The 14,204-nt window shown below is 37.2% G+C and overlaps 1 protein-coding gene and 1 pseudogene across 1 annotated transcript; one reads left to right on the forward strand and one right to left on the reverse strand.

Moving 5' to 3' along the window:
* Window positions 1–6,394: 6,394 nt before the first annotated feature.
* Window positions 6,395–10,275, reverse strand: LOC118822909. The gene is made up of 9 exons (XM_036592238.1): window positions 10,214–10,275; window positions 9,174–9,225; window positions 9,033–9,083; window positions 8,760–8,824; window positions 8,607–8,675; window positions 7,414–7,480; window positions 7,068–7,221; window positions 6,859–6,954; window positions 6,395–6,690 (listed from the first exon to the last, which is right to left on the reverse strand). The coding sequence occupies exons 1-9, from the start codon at window positions 10,273–10,275 to the stop codon at window positions 6,581–6,583; spliced, it is 726 nt and encodes a 241-aa protein (XP_036448131.1). The 3' UTR covers window positions 6,395–6,580.
* A 1,875-nt stretch (window positions 10,276–12,150) lies between these two features.
* LOC118822910 lies at window positions 12,151–13,392 on the forward strand (annotated as a pseudogene).
* Window positions 13,393–14,204: the final 812 nt, after the last annotated feature.

Here is a 14,204-nt window from a genome sequence, read left to right on the forward strand (position 1 = left end):
CAGTAAAATATGGTGGTGGTAGTGTGATGGTCTGGGGCTGTTTTGCTGCTTCAGGACCTGGAAGACTTGCTGCAGTTATCGCAAACGCTTGATTGCAGTTGTTGCTGCTAAGGGTGGCCCAACAAGTTATTAGGTTTAGGGGGCAATCACTTTTTCACACAGGGCCCTGTAGGTTTGGATTTCTTCTTCCCTTAATAATAAAGATCTTGATTTATAAACTGCGTTTTTTTTTCTTTACTTGTGTTATCTTTGTCTAATATTTAATTTTTTTTGTGGTCTGAAACATTTAAGTGTGACAAACATGCAAAAGAATAAGAAATCAGGAAGGGGGCAATCACTTTTTCACATGTGTGTGTGTATATATATATATATATATGCGCACTATACATGTCATGGAAATATGAGTTTTTTGACATTTTTTTTCAATCTTTGATGTTTCCTACTGAGTTTGGTGGGCCTGCTTATATGTGGACCTGTAATGTGTTCATCAGTTTCCAGAGGGTTGACAACACTCGTGTGGATGGTAACTCCTGATACAGTTAATGTGTCTGGTGTTGTACTGAGGTCAAGATCAGTTATGGACACCAGCATCCTCTATGTAGTTATGTATGATATTTGTGTAGAACTATCTTTGATAGTTCTGTACTACCAGCCTTCTAACAATGTGTGAGCACAGGGGTGATTGTCCAGAGGCTGATGCCTACTAGGCCTCCGTTCTCCTTTGTTGATGGTGATGACCCACTGCTTGGCTGTGATGTCCACTGTGGGTGACTTCCAGTCTAAGATTCCATTTGGAGGAGAACTCTGTACAACTTCAGCAGGTTGTAACATTCAGATTTTATATGGCTCATTTTTACACAGTTGAAGTGCTTCTTAGAATTAGGGCAGTCCCACCACAGAGAGGGGCTTCCACATCCAAAGCAGGGTAATATGGAGAATAGTGCCTTTGAGTCTTCACCAGGGTTTGGATGTATTGGAATGCAGATATTCAGAATATGTACTGAGAATCTATATTTAGTCCAAGTTACATTTTGTTAAGGCAGTATTCAGTTACTTTATATTTTTTAGGAGAATATTTTTAAAATACCCACTAAATTGAAAATAAAATCATATACCATCTTTCAAAGAAACCCCATATATGCTTGTAAGTAACTATTTATAAAATCAGCACACAGCATGTAAAATCTTACTCTAAAGAAGACCTCAAAAACGGCCTCTTTACAAACACTGAGGTTCCTTCTAAAACCTGAGTAGGCTGATAAATCACTGTGACAAACATTAGCATTAGCATGAGCATTAGTAAACTCTGAGGAATGACTGAACTGAGTAGTGGAAATGTTCTCAAGTGATAAGCTTAGCTTTGGCATTGTAGTGGACTTGTGCATATATTCTGTGGCACGTTATGCACATATCTTTAGCTGAAAATCGCAAGAATTTGTATTGGGATATGGTGAATTGTTGGCTTAGGTCTTTAAAGGACAGTGGGATTCGGGGAAAATATGAAAAATGACATTTTTTATTAAACAAATCAGAAGAATTACATGAATAAAGCTGCCAACCAGTAACAGCTAGGAACAGCATGAATTAAAAATAAAAATGACAGCAGTTTTTCCTGTGTACTTTATCAGTACGGATTGTAAATTTATTGTATGTTCTGAATACATTTTTTTCATATAATGTAGTGGAATACATTACTGAATACAGTTAGGACAGTGTATTCAGTATTCAGCCATCACTACTTTTTCAAAGTATTTTGTCCAAGCCTGGTCTTCACTGGTCACTGAGGGGACTGTACCTTCATAGATCTGATGACCATTAGGTGATGCCTGTCAGAGTCTTCAGAGGGCTTGTAATTCTGCTTCAAATCTGTCTCTCCAATAGCCACAAAAGTGTCTGAAGACTGGTCCATACTTTACTCCTGGTCTGGTCTATAGGTTGGACTGGTTTGGTGTTTTAAAAAGTCAGCAGAATTTTTCAGGGTCTTTCCAGTGAGAGGTCGTTCAAAGCCGCTGACTAAGTTCAGTGTGGTACTCACCCTAGGCAGTACCAGCACTTGTCCAAGCCCTTTTAATGTTTCCACATCGTTGTCTTGCAGTCAGCAGGCTCACTCATAAATCTTCCTCATTTCTGTGAGGTCAATGAAGACTTCAGGGTTCAATGGCTGTCCGAAACTACTACTGCGTTAAGTTCAGTTCAGATCCTACACTTTTAAAAAGATGGCTCTTCAAGGGTTCTTTAGTAAAGACAACGGTCCTATATAGAACCATGAACACTCAAAGAGCTCTTGTTTAAAGGGTTCTTTGCATCATGAAATGGTTCTTTAGATTGATGGAGAAAGTGCTGTGTAAGGGTCTATATAGCACCAAAAGGGTTCTTCTATTGTTATGATGTCAAGCTTGTAACAACAACAGAACCCATTTTGGTGCTATGTAGAACCGTTTTTTAAAAAGATTATATATAGAATCATTTGTTTTTACTAAAGAACCCTTAACAAACTATTTTTAAAAGAGTGTACTTCTGACACGATTGAAGAACTTGAACATTTTTGGTGTTTAGCAAGTTCATCTTAAAGATTCAGAAAGATTTTATACTCATAGTCTTTCCCCAATTATGCCTTCCGGCCCAGCATGACTGGTTTATGTTAATTTTGGATTCTGTAAGTGAGAAATTTCTTATGCTGCATATAAAAATATTGTAGACACGTTTCAGGCTTATATAGAAAGGTTAAAAAAAGTTTTACAATCTGATTCACTTCAAATCCAGAATTTCAGGGGCAAACTGAAATGTGTCTCCCTTTATAGCACAGTGACAACTACATTACCCATATGCACTAATGCTTAATGTCATGGAATGTGGACCAACATGGCGCTACTTGTAGTTCACTCAGTGGAGATTACCGTTAGGGTTCGGGTTTGGGTTAAGGAATCGTTTCTTTTGGCATTACTGTTCTCAGATGGAAGATAAGTTTGAACAAAATATGAAACTAACATGACTATAAACCTACACGACAATGAAAACAAACCCACATTCACTGGTTATTTCATTATGAGCGGCTCCTGAAGAGGCTGTCAAAAAAAGCAAACAGTCTGCACTCACACTGAAACAGCTGTGTCCGGCTGCGACATCCAACCCCGCCCACCCTACGTCACCTCACGAGCCTGTCAATCACGCTGTGCGTTCAAGAAGCGCTTCGTGGCGCTTGATTTACGCGTACTTTCCGTAGAGCGGCGCTGTTGACGGTTTTCTGCGTTTGTGTTGTTTTTCTGTTCGGTTAGGATTTGTACTGAACATATCTCGACTTTCCTTTAATGTTTATGTTTTATTAAGCACTTTATGCTTTAATAAGCACATCTAAACACGTTTTTAAATGGTCGTTTCCAATAAGTAGTTCATAAAACCAACAGATATCATTTGAGTTCATAATATTCTGTACATATGAATTATGAAGTCATTTCACCCCAGCATTATCCTCATAATTACTAGTCCAACTACATAATAATTAGAATTGGATACTTAGAAAATAAAATGAACAGATATCAGTTCAGAGTCTTTTTCACACGGTTAGTAATGAAGGTTCTGTTCAGGGACGTTTTCCGTTCATTTAGGCACAAACAGTGTAAATGTTCCCTCAGAGGTTCAGCAGTGGTTTAAGGTCTGATTGTGAACCTTAAATAAGTTGTTCCAGGTGAAAAGTTCGTATTTGTACCTTTTCATAACCGAATGTTTTAAACAGAACAGTAAAATAAAAGCCTGGAGGCGAGACGGGGTGTGTGGAGTCAGCACAGCTCAGAACACATCATTTCAGTGGATTATGGTTCAGTTATGTTCCCTGACTGAAGGGACTGAGATGGACCCCTGAGGGCCCCACCCCAGTGACAGATTCGCCCCTTTTTTCTTAGATGTGTATTTTGCTCCTCGCATTACGTGAAGTGATTTTACCAAAGCATTTCAAATAATCAGCAGTTAAAATCCTCGCCCTGATCAATGTTACTGACACATAAATCAAATAAACCATGTTATAATACAGATTTCCTTCTGAACCAGATCCTGTTTTTGTGATGGCAGAAGCAGCCAACAAGAAAACCAGCAGTTCTCCAGTCAGTGTGGAACCCTTTCTCCCAAACACACCCCAGTGCACTATTCCTCCAGTCTCAAGAGGTCAGTTTGCATGGTTGATTGCAAGAGGTCATTGAGATGATTGACTCAGCCGTCCACTTCAGTAGGAGGAGATTCTATAAAGAATGTCTCCCTGTATCAGGATCACTGTATGTACTTTTCTGATGCCTTTGTAGTGAAACACAGTTGTACATTTTCCTGTCTTTGTTTCAGGTAATTTGACATTGTTGGAAGACTGCATGCTTAAAATGCTCTCTAGACAGGTACCTGTTGCACAGTGCTGGTAAAAGATTGATGAAATGGTAAAAAGCATTTCAAATTTGCTGATGTAATATTTACTTTAAAAAGGAGATTAATTGTAACTTTTGCATGTTTGGTAAACTAATCATAATTCTACTGCTTTCATTTTCATTAAATTCTTTTTTTTAAACATTTTACCCTGTTTCTGGTATTCAAAAACAAATATTCTATCTAATCCGACTCTTATTTCATGTTATGAATCTGTCAAATTATTCTTCAGAAACATTGACAACTTTTGTAAAAAGAGCATTTACCTCTTAAATCAAAATTTATCTCTTAAATCTTCTGTAATTATTTCTCTCTAATACATAAACTTGCCAGATTTTGCCCCCCTGTATTTCATGACACCGAATTTTGTTTTACCTATTATTAAAATATATTGACAAATATGAGGATTGTGTCTTCCACTTGGTTAAAAATGCCACAGTAAAATCACTTTATAGTTGGTAAGTAAATAATATGATAAACTCTGAACTTACTTCTGTTGGTTTTATGGACTACTTGAAAATGATCATTTCAGAGCGTGTTGAATTATGATTTGGTTACACTGACAAATGAAAAACATTTTACTGCCAATTTTTAAAACACCTCTACAGTAATATCACTCAATGTTTTGAATGCACATAGCAGTATAGACTTCATAAAACCAGTTGGTTTTGTTGACTTATTTTGGAAATGACAATTTTATAAAGTGGGGATTTTTATTTATGCATAATTAATATTGGCCGGTTTGAGAATGTTGACTGACAATTATTTAAAAATGGTACAGCAGGATCACTTCATAGTGCATATGTACATAGTATGATGGGCTCTTAACTGATATTTCCTTGTTTTATGGACTACTTATTATATTTTGCTGAGTTTTACTTATTTATAAAATACACTTGACAATTATGGGGATTTTGGCTGCCAATTACTTAAAGATTCTACAGTAGAATCACTTCATAATTCATATGTATACAGTATGATAAGCTCTGAAATATTAGACCATTTTTAATGTATTAACTTGTAACCATGGTTGCATAAAGCCACATGAAAGCACGTATGGAGGTTGGACAACTCCACAACCTCCTGGATCATCAATACTGACAGAGCACAGTTTGTGCAGCTATGGGGGGGTCTGTGTCTGAACAGGGGGTCTGTGTCTGAACAGGTGGTTAGCAGCACAGCAGAACTGCAGGTGACTGTACCCTTACCTTTCCTCCTTCCCATGTACACCTTAGACTTCCAGTACAACTCGGAGGCTGTTGCAATGTCAATTGCTTCAAGAGGTCATTCCTGCCCGCTGCAATCACACTGTGTAATGTGATATAATGTCTCTCTGAGAGACAATATATAATGCAAATTATTTCATTTTGCACAGAAAGAGCCACAGGCATATATTTTACGTATTGTTTTCTTGTATTCGTCTTGTAGTTATTGCTTTAGCTATTTGTGTGATTTTGTGGTTTTCCTGAATTGCTGTTACGACACCCCAATTTCCCAAAGCTTTTAGTTTACAAAATATGTTACCTTCAGAAACATACAAGAGCGTAAGTGTTCACAATGCAAACAGTGATGGGAAAAATATGTTGATCTTTTGTTAACCAGAAAATGTTGATGACCATCAGGCAGGTGGCACTTCTGTAAGTCACTGAATGTGATGTGTTTTATACAGAACTTGGTCTGATGGAATGATTCAAATTTAAAAGGATGGTGTGTTAATCAACTCCAAAAAGAATTCAGGTTGTAATTATCCTAGCATGTTGCCTGGGGCTCATCCACTTCAACAGACCTTGCCTCAACCCAATGAAACACTCTTGTCCCCATAAGGTGCACAATTTACATAAATTTAGCTGCATACCTCACCGTCTAGCTTAGCACTTCATCCACAAATCCCTGTAAATATGGTTGCTTAAAATAAAGTCAAATAGAATGTGTACTTCTGAACCCTTAAGTACAGCTTACAGTATCTAAATAAATGATTAAATTCACCTTATTACTATTGTACTGTCACTTTATTGTATTATCACCTTGTCGGCACGTAAAACACTAAACTTCAAATGTGGTTCGGTCACACCTGTGCAGTCTGTATCAATGACAAGGAAAGACAAGGAAAAACAAGCACAGCAGTTTCATTCTTAATTTAAAAGTCCCCCAATGTGCACAATAACAATCCACTTATTCACATCCTCAAATCTTCAAGCTCTTTGCAGAATTGGCTACAGAACCCAGGGGGCGTGTCTTCACTGTAAAATGCTAGAAGTTCCCCCCGTCTCCCACGCCCAATGTAGCCTGTAGGACAATAAATAGCATACAGAGGTATACTTTTAATATTAAAGCACAGCAGCATACTTCTAACAACATCTTCAGGTCCCAACACACAAGAGATTTTTGTGTTAACTTCTTTTGCAACCACTGACCTCAGGAACAATCCTCAAAATTCAGACACAGTATGCATACCTGGTAAGCTGTCACAGTTCTGGCAGCAGTCCAATCGATACATTCTCCGGAACTCTGCTCGGTAGACCGCACTGTGGAGTTTCCATGGCGCTACACCTGTATGTTTCAAATTTGAGAATTATCAATCAGATTACAACCCCTTGTTATAAGGAATAAAACCCGTCCTCATCTAAAGGGTACAGAAATATCATAATACTTCTTCTACTTACTGTCAGGCCACTGAAAATGTGCTCGAGCCCAGAATGATTCTCTTTCAACTATGTCCTGGAAGAGGCGACAAACCAGTGACAGCTTCAGAAAAGCTTTGTCACCCTCTTCCAGGACTACGTCTAAGAGTCTGTCCTCCAGGATGATGAGAGGCATCTGTGAAATACATTACAGAAGCAGGCAGATATTGTTTTACAGTATTTCTTCAGTGAAACAAAAGCAGGGAAATATTAAAATATTATACCACTTCTCCATTCCAATTTTAGAACACGAACCCCAGCTTAATCATCTGTGAAGGCTACAGCACAGTAAGCAAAAAGAAACTGCCCAGTTCAGCCACATAAATACCTGGACAATGGAAATGGTATCCATTCGCCCTCCTTCACCATCCACGGATTCAACGCGTTGAATTTTCCTAAGAGAAATTATATTGTGACAACTGTTGTACAATTAAGATTTCAATAGCGTCACATGTAAATTTAGTTGACCAGACTGGAAGGCTTATGTTTGTATGGGTCAGGACAATGCACTGGGGTGATATATATTACAGCATCAACTATGTAAGGTGCATCAATCCCCACTACTGTAAGATCACTAAGACCAATTAACGTGACTCCACTAAATTACACTTTTGCTTTTTATATTTCGATGCACTATGAGGCATTTGTTTCAAAAATTAAATAAGGCATAGACTAAACAATGACATTTGTATTACATGAAATGGTGGCCAATTGTTAAATACAATGGTTGTCAATTAATCTAAATACATGGTCATATAATAACCAAATAAATGTTTATGCATTAAATGCAAAGAACGTAAAAAACAAACCCAAAATGAGTGAGATGACGAGATGAGTGAGGGAAATAGAGCAAACAGATCTCAACACAAGAGCTCAACAATGGTGAGAATAAGAGAAGTTAAGAGAAGTAAAGGAGAGGTGGAGAAGAAGGAGCCAGACCATAGCCTGAGAGGGCAGAGAGGGAGCAGACAGTTCCCCCCAGATGACCAGAGGGGCAAATAAGGCTGACCAGCACACAGAACTTAAGTGACACTCTAGACTGCCATGGCACAATGCTCAGTCCGCTGTCCATACTGTAGGGTCAGTTCATGATGTTCATATACATTTATGCATAGTTGTAGGTTATCCTATATAGTTATCCTAAGGTCATCTCTGTGCCTAGGGGTCAGAGGATGGAGGGATGGACACATCTGCATGTCCATTGTTAAGAACCAGTGTGTTCAAGATGTTGTCTGCCTTACACAAGGTTGGAACCACAAGAATATTGTGCTATTTACTGGAGTCTCCTTATAACCCAAAATTGAAGAATTTGGCACTGTGTTTACTGTTAACAATAAAGGCAAGATAAGACCGCTCTGAGAACAAAACCTACAGTGTTACAAACAGCAGTCGATGAAGAATTAATACCATTCAGGATGGGACCATGTAACATGTTAAAATTGAGCTATATACAACTATTTTAAATAGGACCAGCTGTGCACTGATGTGTGCCCTTATGTGGGCTCAACTACACCATCATACCTTGCAGGTTCCTCAATCTTGCCCTCATTACGCTGTCTGTCCTCTCCTGGCACATAGCAGCTCACCATTCTAAGAAGGAATATTTACAGTGTGTCTGAGGAGTAGGCCAAAGGTACATAGAAACATTTCACTTGAGTATGTATGTTTGTGTACCTTGGAGGTGACATGTTTTCCAAAAGCAACTGACACCACCATCTACGAAGCCGTGGGATGTCATGCTAACAGATGGAAGACAAAGTTGAGAATGTAGTTTAAATCCTTACTGGAAACCCTCAACATTAAACTACTAGAATGTGACTGATATTGACTATTCTGTATCTTTAATGGAGGTATAGATAACACTGGACCATGTACACCTTAACTGTTTGAATTACGCACAAAGCTTGTTCGAACAGAACAGCCCTAGTCCGTTAATTTACAGCTTACCAACAGCATGAAAACACCACAGTCATCAACCTCCAACTGGGCTGGAATATCCTGTCAAGACATTGTTTTAAGAATTGTTAACATACAACACTGAACAAGGAGTGAAAAATGTTGATTTTGATCATTTTTGTACTACTGTACCTTGTTTTTGATGAGCTTCCAGTGCCCAGGGACCAGACGTGTTGCAACTGAGCTGCAAAAGATAAAATATTCAGCTCTTTTTTATCATATTGGAGGGCAATCCAGACAGAGTGCTATGGAACAGAACTCAGACCGAACATCAGTATAACAAAACCACCACCCATCCCCGAAGCCATAGACAACAGCCAAAAATTTACTTGAAGGCCAAATAAAAATGGCCTATTTGGCCAACATTATTTGTACTGGTAACACTTTGAAGGGCAGCTGTCTATGACTTGCAGAACATGCAGAATAAAAGAACATGTGGAACATCACAAATAACATTTGACTTTCAGAACTCTGAAAGTTATAAGGAACAATGAATCCATAAGGAACGCTGAACAGTTTCTATTATGAGTGTTAAAATTAAACCTGAAAATGGTCAAATATTTTTTGTCCCCAAAACCACTAGGGTCAGCTGAGTCCAGCTGAGAAATCCTGCAATATTTTGGCATCAGGACCTGAAGTACACAAGTTATGATGGCAACATATGTCAATCTTTGCTTTTCACTCACAAACAGCTCACTTTACATGTTGGACACAACCTGGTGACAGAATCCATGGTGATAGGGTGGACCTGGGAATTCAACACTAACAGCAGACACCATACTTACATATGGGGGAATCAATTAACAGCTCTGGCCAGAAACGTACATGTTTGGGTGGAACAGAGCTTTGTGGTTCATTCAGACTGTTGAATCAAGAGTTCACATGCCATCTCTGTAACATCCTGCATTACCTTTTGTTACTTTGTTTGAATTCTTTCATATAATTTTGACCTAGAACTGTATCACTAACAATAACACATGAATTAAAAAGACATTATTCACATAAACTCCTGTTCTTTCCAATCAGAGAACAAATACTATTTAAAAAAATATTTGGCTAGACGCCAGATGCTACATGAGGGGAATCATTTAAAAATAAATAATTTTCCAAAAAATAACTTATGTTCCAATAGCAAAAACTGAGTGAAATGACAACTGTATTGAATGACTTACGCAGAGGAACCAGTGTCCAGGTTTCCACACAGGGAAAAGGAGACAGTCTTTGGATGCTGCATCAGCCTATAGATGTTAATTGAGATAAATACAATGGTAAATACAATGTACCATCTACATTTCCCAGGGACACCATACTTCTGGTATTGTACACGTCTGTTACACAATAATCAAAGATACGCTAGCTGCATGCATATTTGGCATATGCCAACATGTTATCTGTCAATGTGAAGAACCTTTTCACCAGGCAGAGAATCTTCCTGTAGTTCACTAACAATTCTGATCCCAATGTAAACATAGAACAAACTTTGTTGAATGGAAACTTTATTGAAAATGTGCAGTTATTCTTAATTTCATTTGTGGAACATAAAACTGGACCATGAACTGCGTCAGGACTGTGACAAAGATCCTGTGCATCAATTCAGAAAGGATTTCTGCCTTTGAACCATAAGCTGAGTCAGTATTGTACATGATTTTCAATGTTTTAATGTAAAGGAAATCAACGTAATTATTTAACAAGACAAAATCATGTTCGTTTTAGTTTCTGAGTCAAATAAGAAAAGAAAAACAGAGTTAAAAGCCGTCTCATGAGCTGTGGCTGTGCTGTTCCCCTTCAGAACTGCAGCCAATATAAAACACAAACAAGACTGTTACCATTAATGCACAAACAAAGCATTAAAATCTCCTGAAAGACAGAGAGATCTGTGGAAGGAGACAGACATTCTAACATCACACTTATTACTTATTCTTACTTATTTCATCTTACTGATCAGTTCATAATCACAATGCCACAAGGCCTTTGACGGCTTTTAATACACATACATATTTAAACCTTTCAAATCTGAAATATGTTCCGATATAATATAAATAATATTGTCCTGTCTGAAATGTAGCCAATAAGGAGTCGACTGATGATTCCAAATCTATTAATTAGTTATTTTTAAACGTTTATTTCCGTGGCCACCGGGTCTAAACAACTGTGAAGTAGTGCTGTTCTTTTAAATGCAAAGGGCTTGAGCTCGTCTCTAATTTTATATACTGTCTCTAATTTTATATTTTCTCCTAAGACCCATGAGACTTCTAAACTCTATTCTAGACTGCTGGGAACTGAAAAGCCTCTCTCTCACATGTTCTTTAACACCATAAAGAGCCCATTAGATAAACACAGGAGAGTGACGACCACAACTCAGCTTTACACCAGATCCACCAGATCCACCAGATTCACCAGATCCACCAGCAGCCCAGACTTACTTTTGATTTCAAATCTGTTCTGGTTTAGAAAAAAAAAATAAACACAACTTGAAGTTCACACTTTACAGTTAGAGTAACCTGAACTACACAGACTGATGTTTTATGGTTGTTTCGTTTGAGTTTCTGTAATTTTCTAAGTAATCTACACTCTTAAAAAGGTGGTTCTTCAAGGGTTCTTTAGTAAAGGCAATGGTTCTATGTAGCACCGAAAAGGGCTCTTCTATGTCCAGTTTATGGTGTGATTTAAAAACCATTTTCAAAAAAGTTTCTATATAGAACCAAATACAACACGTTCTCCATCAGTCTGAAGAGACACTTCACCATGAAAAAAACACTGAGGAACGGTTCTAAATAGATTCACTGCCTTTACTAAAGAACCGTCTTTTTAAGTGCGAATTGCTTTGTTTTCTTGCTGCAGCACATACAGCTGAGAAAGAGCAGAAGAGACCAGCAGCAGGCATGAAGGTCCTAAATGTAAGTTTCCAGCTGGACAAATAAAGAAACATAACAAAAAATAACTGAATAATTAAAAACTAAAAATAATATTTGAGATGAATCCAAATCCAAAAGCTGTTTCTGGGACAGATATTAGTGAATATATCTGTGTATTCACTGTCAGACCTTTCAGTTGCTGTTGGAGGAGCCGTCGCTAAGATGCAGCACACTAATATGAAGCCATAGCTAATATGCTCTGTGAGCTCCATTGGACCAAGTACAGTCCAAATGAAGTGACCTCTACAGTTCTGAGCATAAACAGACTTGATGTAGCAAAAAACACAAATCCAAAAGCCCCACATGACACCGTCTTATATTCCCCAACATCATAACCATCATACACACATATAGACCCACCGTTATATGGAAAAGTGTAGAAATAATACAATTATTATAAATAAAATAATTTCTGTTTGTATAATATTAATAAGATGTGATGATCTGGATTAAAGAAAGGTCCTAAATTAGTGTCCTTCCTTTACATCTCTGTGCTTTCTTTCTTAAGTCTCTGAACTAAGGATAGTGCTGGTGGGGAAGACTCTACTGGAAACACCATCTTGGACCATGAGGTCTTCCACGTGTCCAGTTCTGCTCAGTCAGTGACCAAAGACTGTATAAAGGCCAGAGCAGAGGTTGATGGCTGTAAAGTGTCTGTGGTCGACACTCCTGGTTTATTTGACACTGACCTGACAGAAACAGCAGTGATTAACAGACTGGTTGAATGTATCACTCTGTCCTGTCCTGGACCACACGTCTTCCTCCTGGTGCTCTCAGTGGGTCACTTCATTCAAGAGGATCGACAGACGGTGAAGAGACTGCAGTGGATCTTTGGTGATGAGGCGCCTAAATACACCATCGTTCTCTTCACTGAGGTGGACCGACTGGAAAACCAGACCATAGAGGAGTATTTGGCTACAGCAGGAAACGAGCTGAGTCAGGTGGTGGAGACGTGTGGTGGACGCTATCACTTCTTTATCAACGAACATGGCAGACCGCACTCAGGTCACTGCACTGATGGATAAGATCTTCAGTTTGGGGTCAGAAAATGATGGTGGCTACTCACCAACGAGATGTATGAAAGTGTGGAGAGAGGATTCAGGAGAGAGAGGAAGAGCTGAGAAGAGAGATGGAGGAACTGGTTGAGGCCAAAGACAAAGAGATAGTCCAGCTGAAGTGGGAGCTCAGAGAAAGAGCAGAGAGAGACGTGAAGGAGAAGAAACTTCCACAGTTCAGAAAAGCTGCAGAGCAGTGTAAACAGCAGTGATAGTGACTCTCACTCACTCTCTCCTCTCCTCTCTCCATCCTGTCCTCCTCATTCATCCCTATATCTATATCCAGTGATCTCACCTCTTCAGTTTGTTCTGCACACTATAGGATCATGGATGCAGTTTTATGCTTGTGTATGAATAATTTATACGCAGAAATTCTGCATAAGGATTGATGGCTTTTTAATATTTTTCACTTCTTCTTCTTATTATTATCTATTTATTTATTCTATAATATAAAAATCTAATTTAATTTATGCTTTATTTTGATTTTAAAATAATACAAATAATAATTATTAGAATAATAAATATACTTATTTACATTATAATCATTATTATAATAAATATTCTTACAATAGTAAAATAAATAAATACATAATAATAATTCAAAATATTTATTTGTATTTATTTATGTATTTATTTATTTAAATGTATTTATTTCTTAAATTAAGAACTTAATTTTATTTATACTTTATTTTTGTATATTATTAATAATAATAATAATAATAATAATAATAGCAACAATAATAGTCATCTTAAATTAATTACACTGCTTTACATAATTTACTATTATGATTATAAAATAAACAAATTATTAAAAATATAATAATAATAATAATAATAATAATAATAATCATACAATTATTAAACTCATTTGCATTATTTATAATTACTAAAATCATTATTATTGTAAAACAAACAAATGGTTAAATAATAATAATAAAGATATTTAATCTTTAATTATTATAATGATATTATTTAGTCATATATCTGTCTGTGTGTGTGTTTTATTATATTTGTTCCTTTATGAGCAGAAATTCTTCATAAGGATTGATGTCTTTTTAATATTTTTCTCTTTGTCTAACTGCACAGATGTTCGTACAGTAATACGCTTTTATATGAGATCTTCTGAAGTTATAGTAATTATGATATATTTGGGGGTCTATAAACAAAAATCCCCCGTCTTTGTGTTTGTAGTT

This window comes from Colossoma macropomum, unplaced genomic scaffold, assembly GCF_904425465.1.
Source record: "Colossoma macropomum unplaced genomic scaffold, Colossoma_macropomum, whole genome shotgun sequence".
Lineage (NCBI taxonomy): Eukaryota > Metazoa > Chordata > Actinopteri > Characiformes > Serrasalmidae > Colossoma > Colossoma macropomum.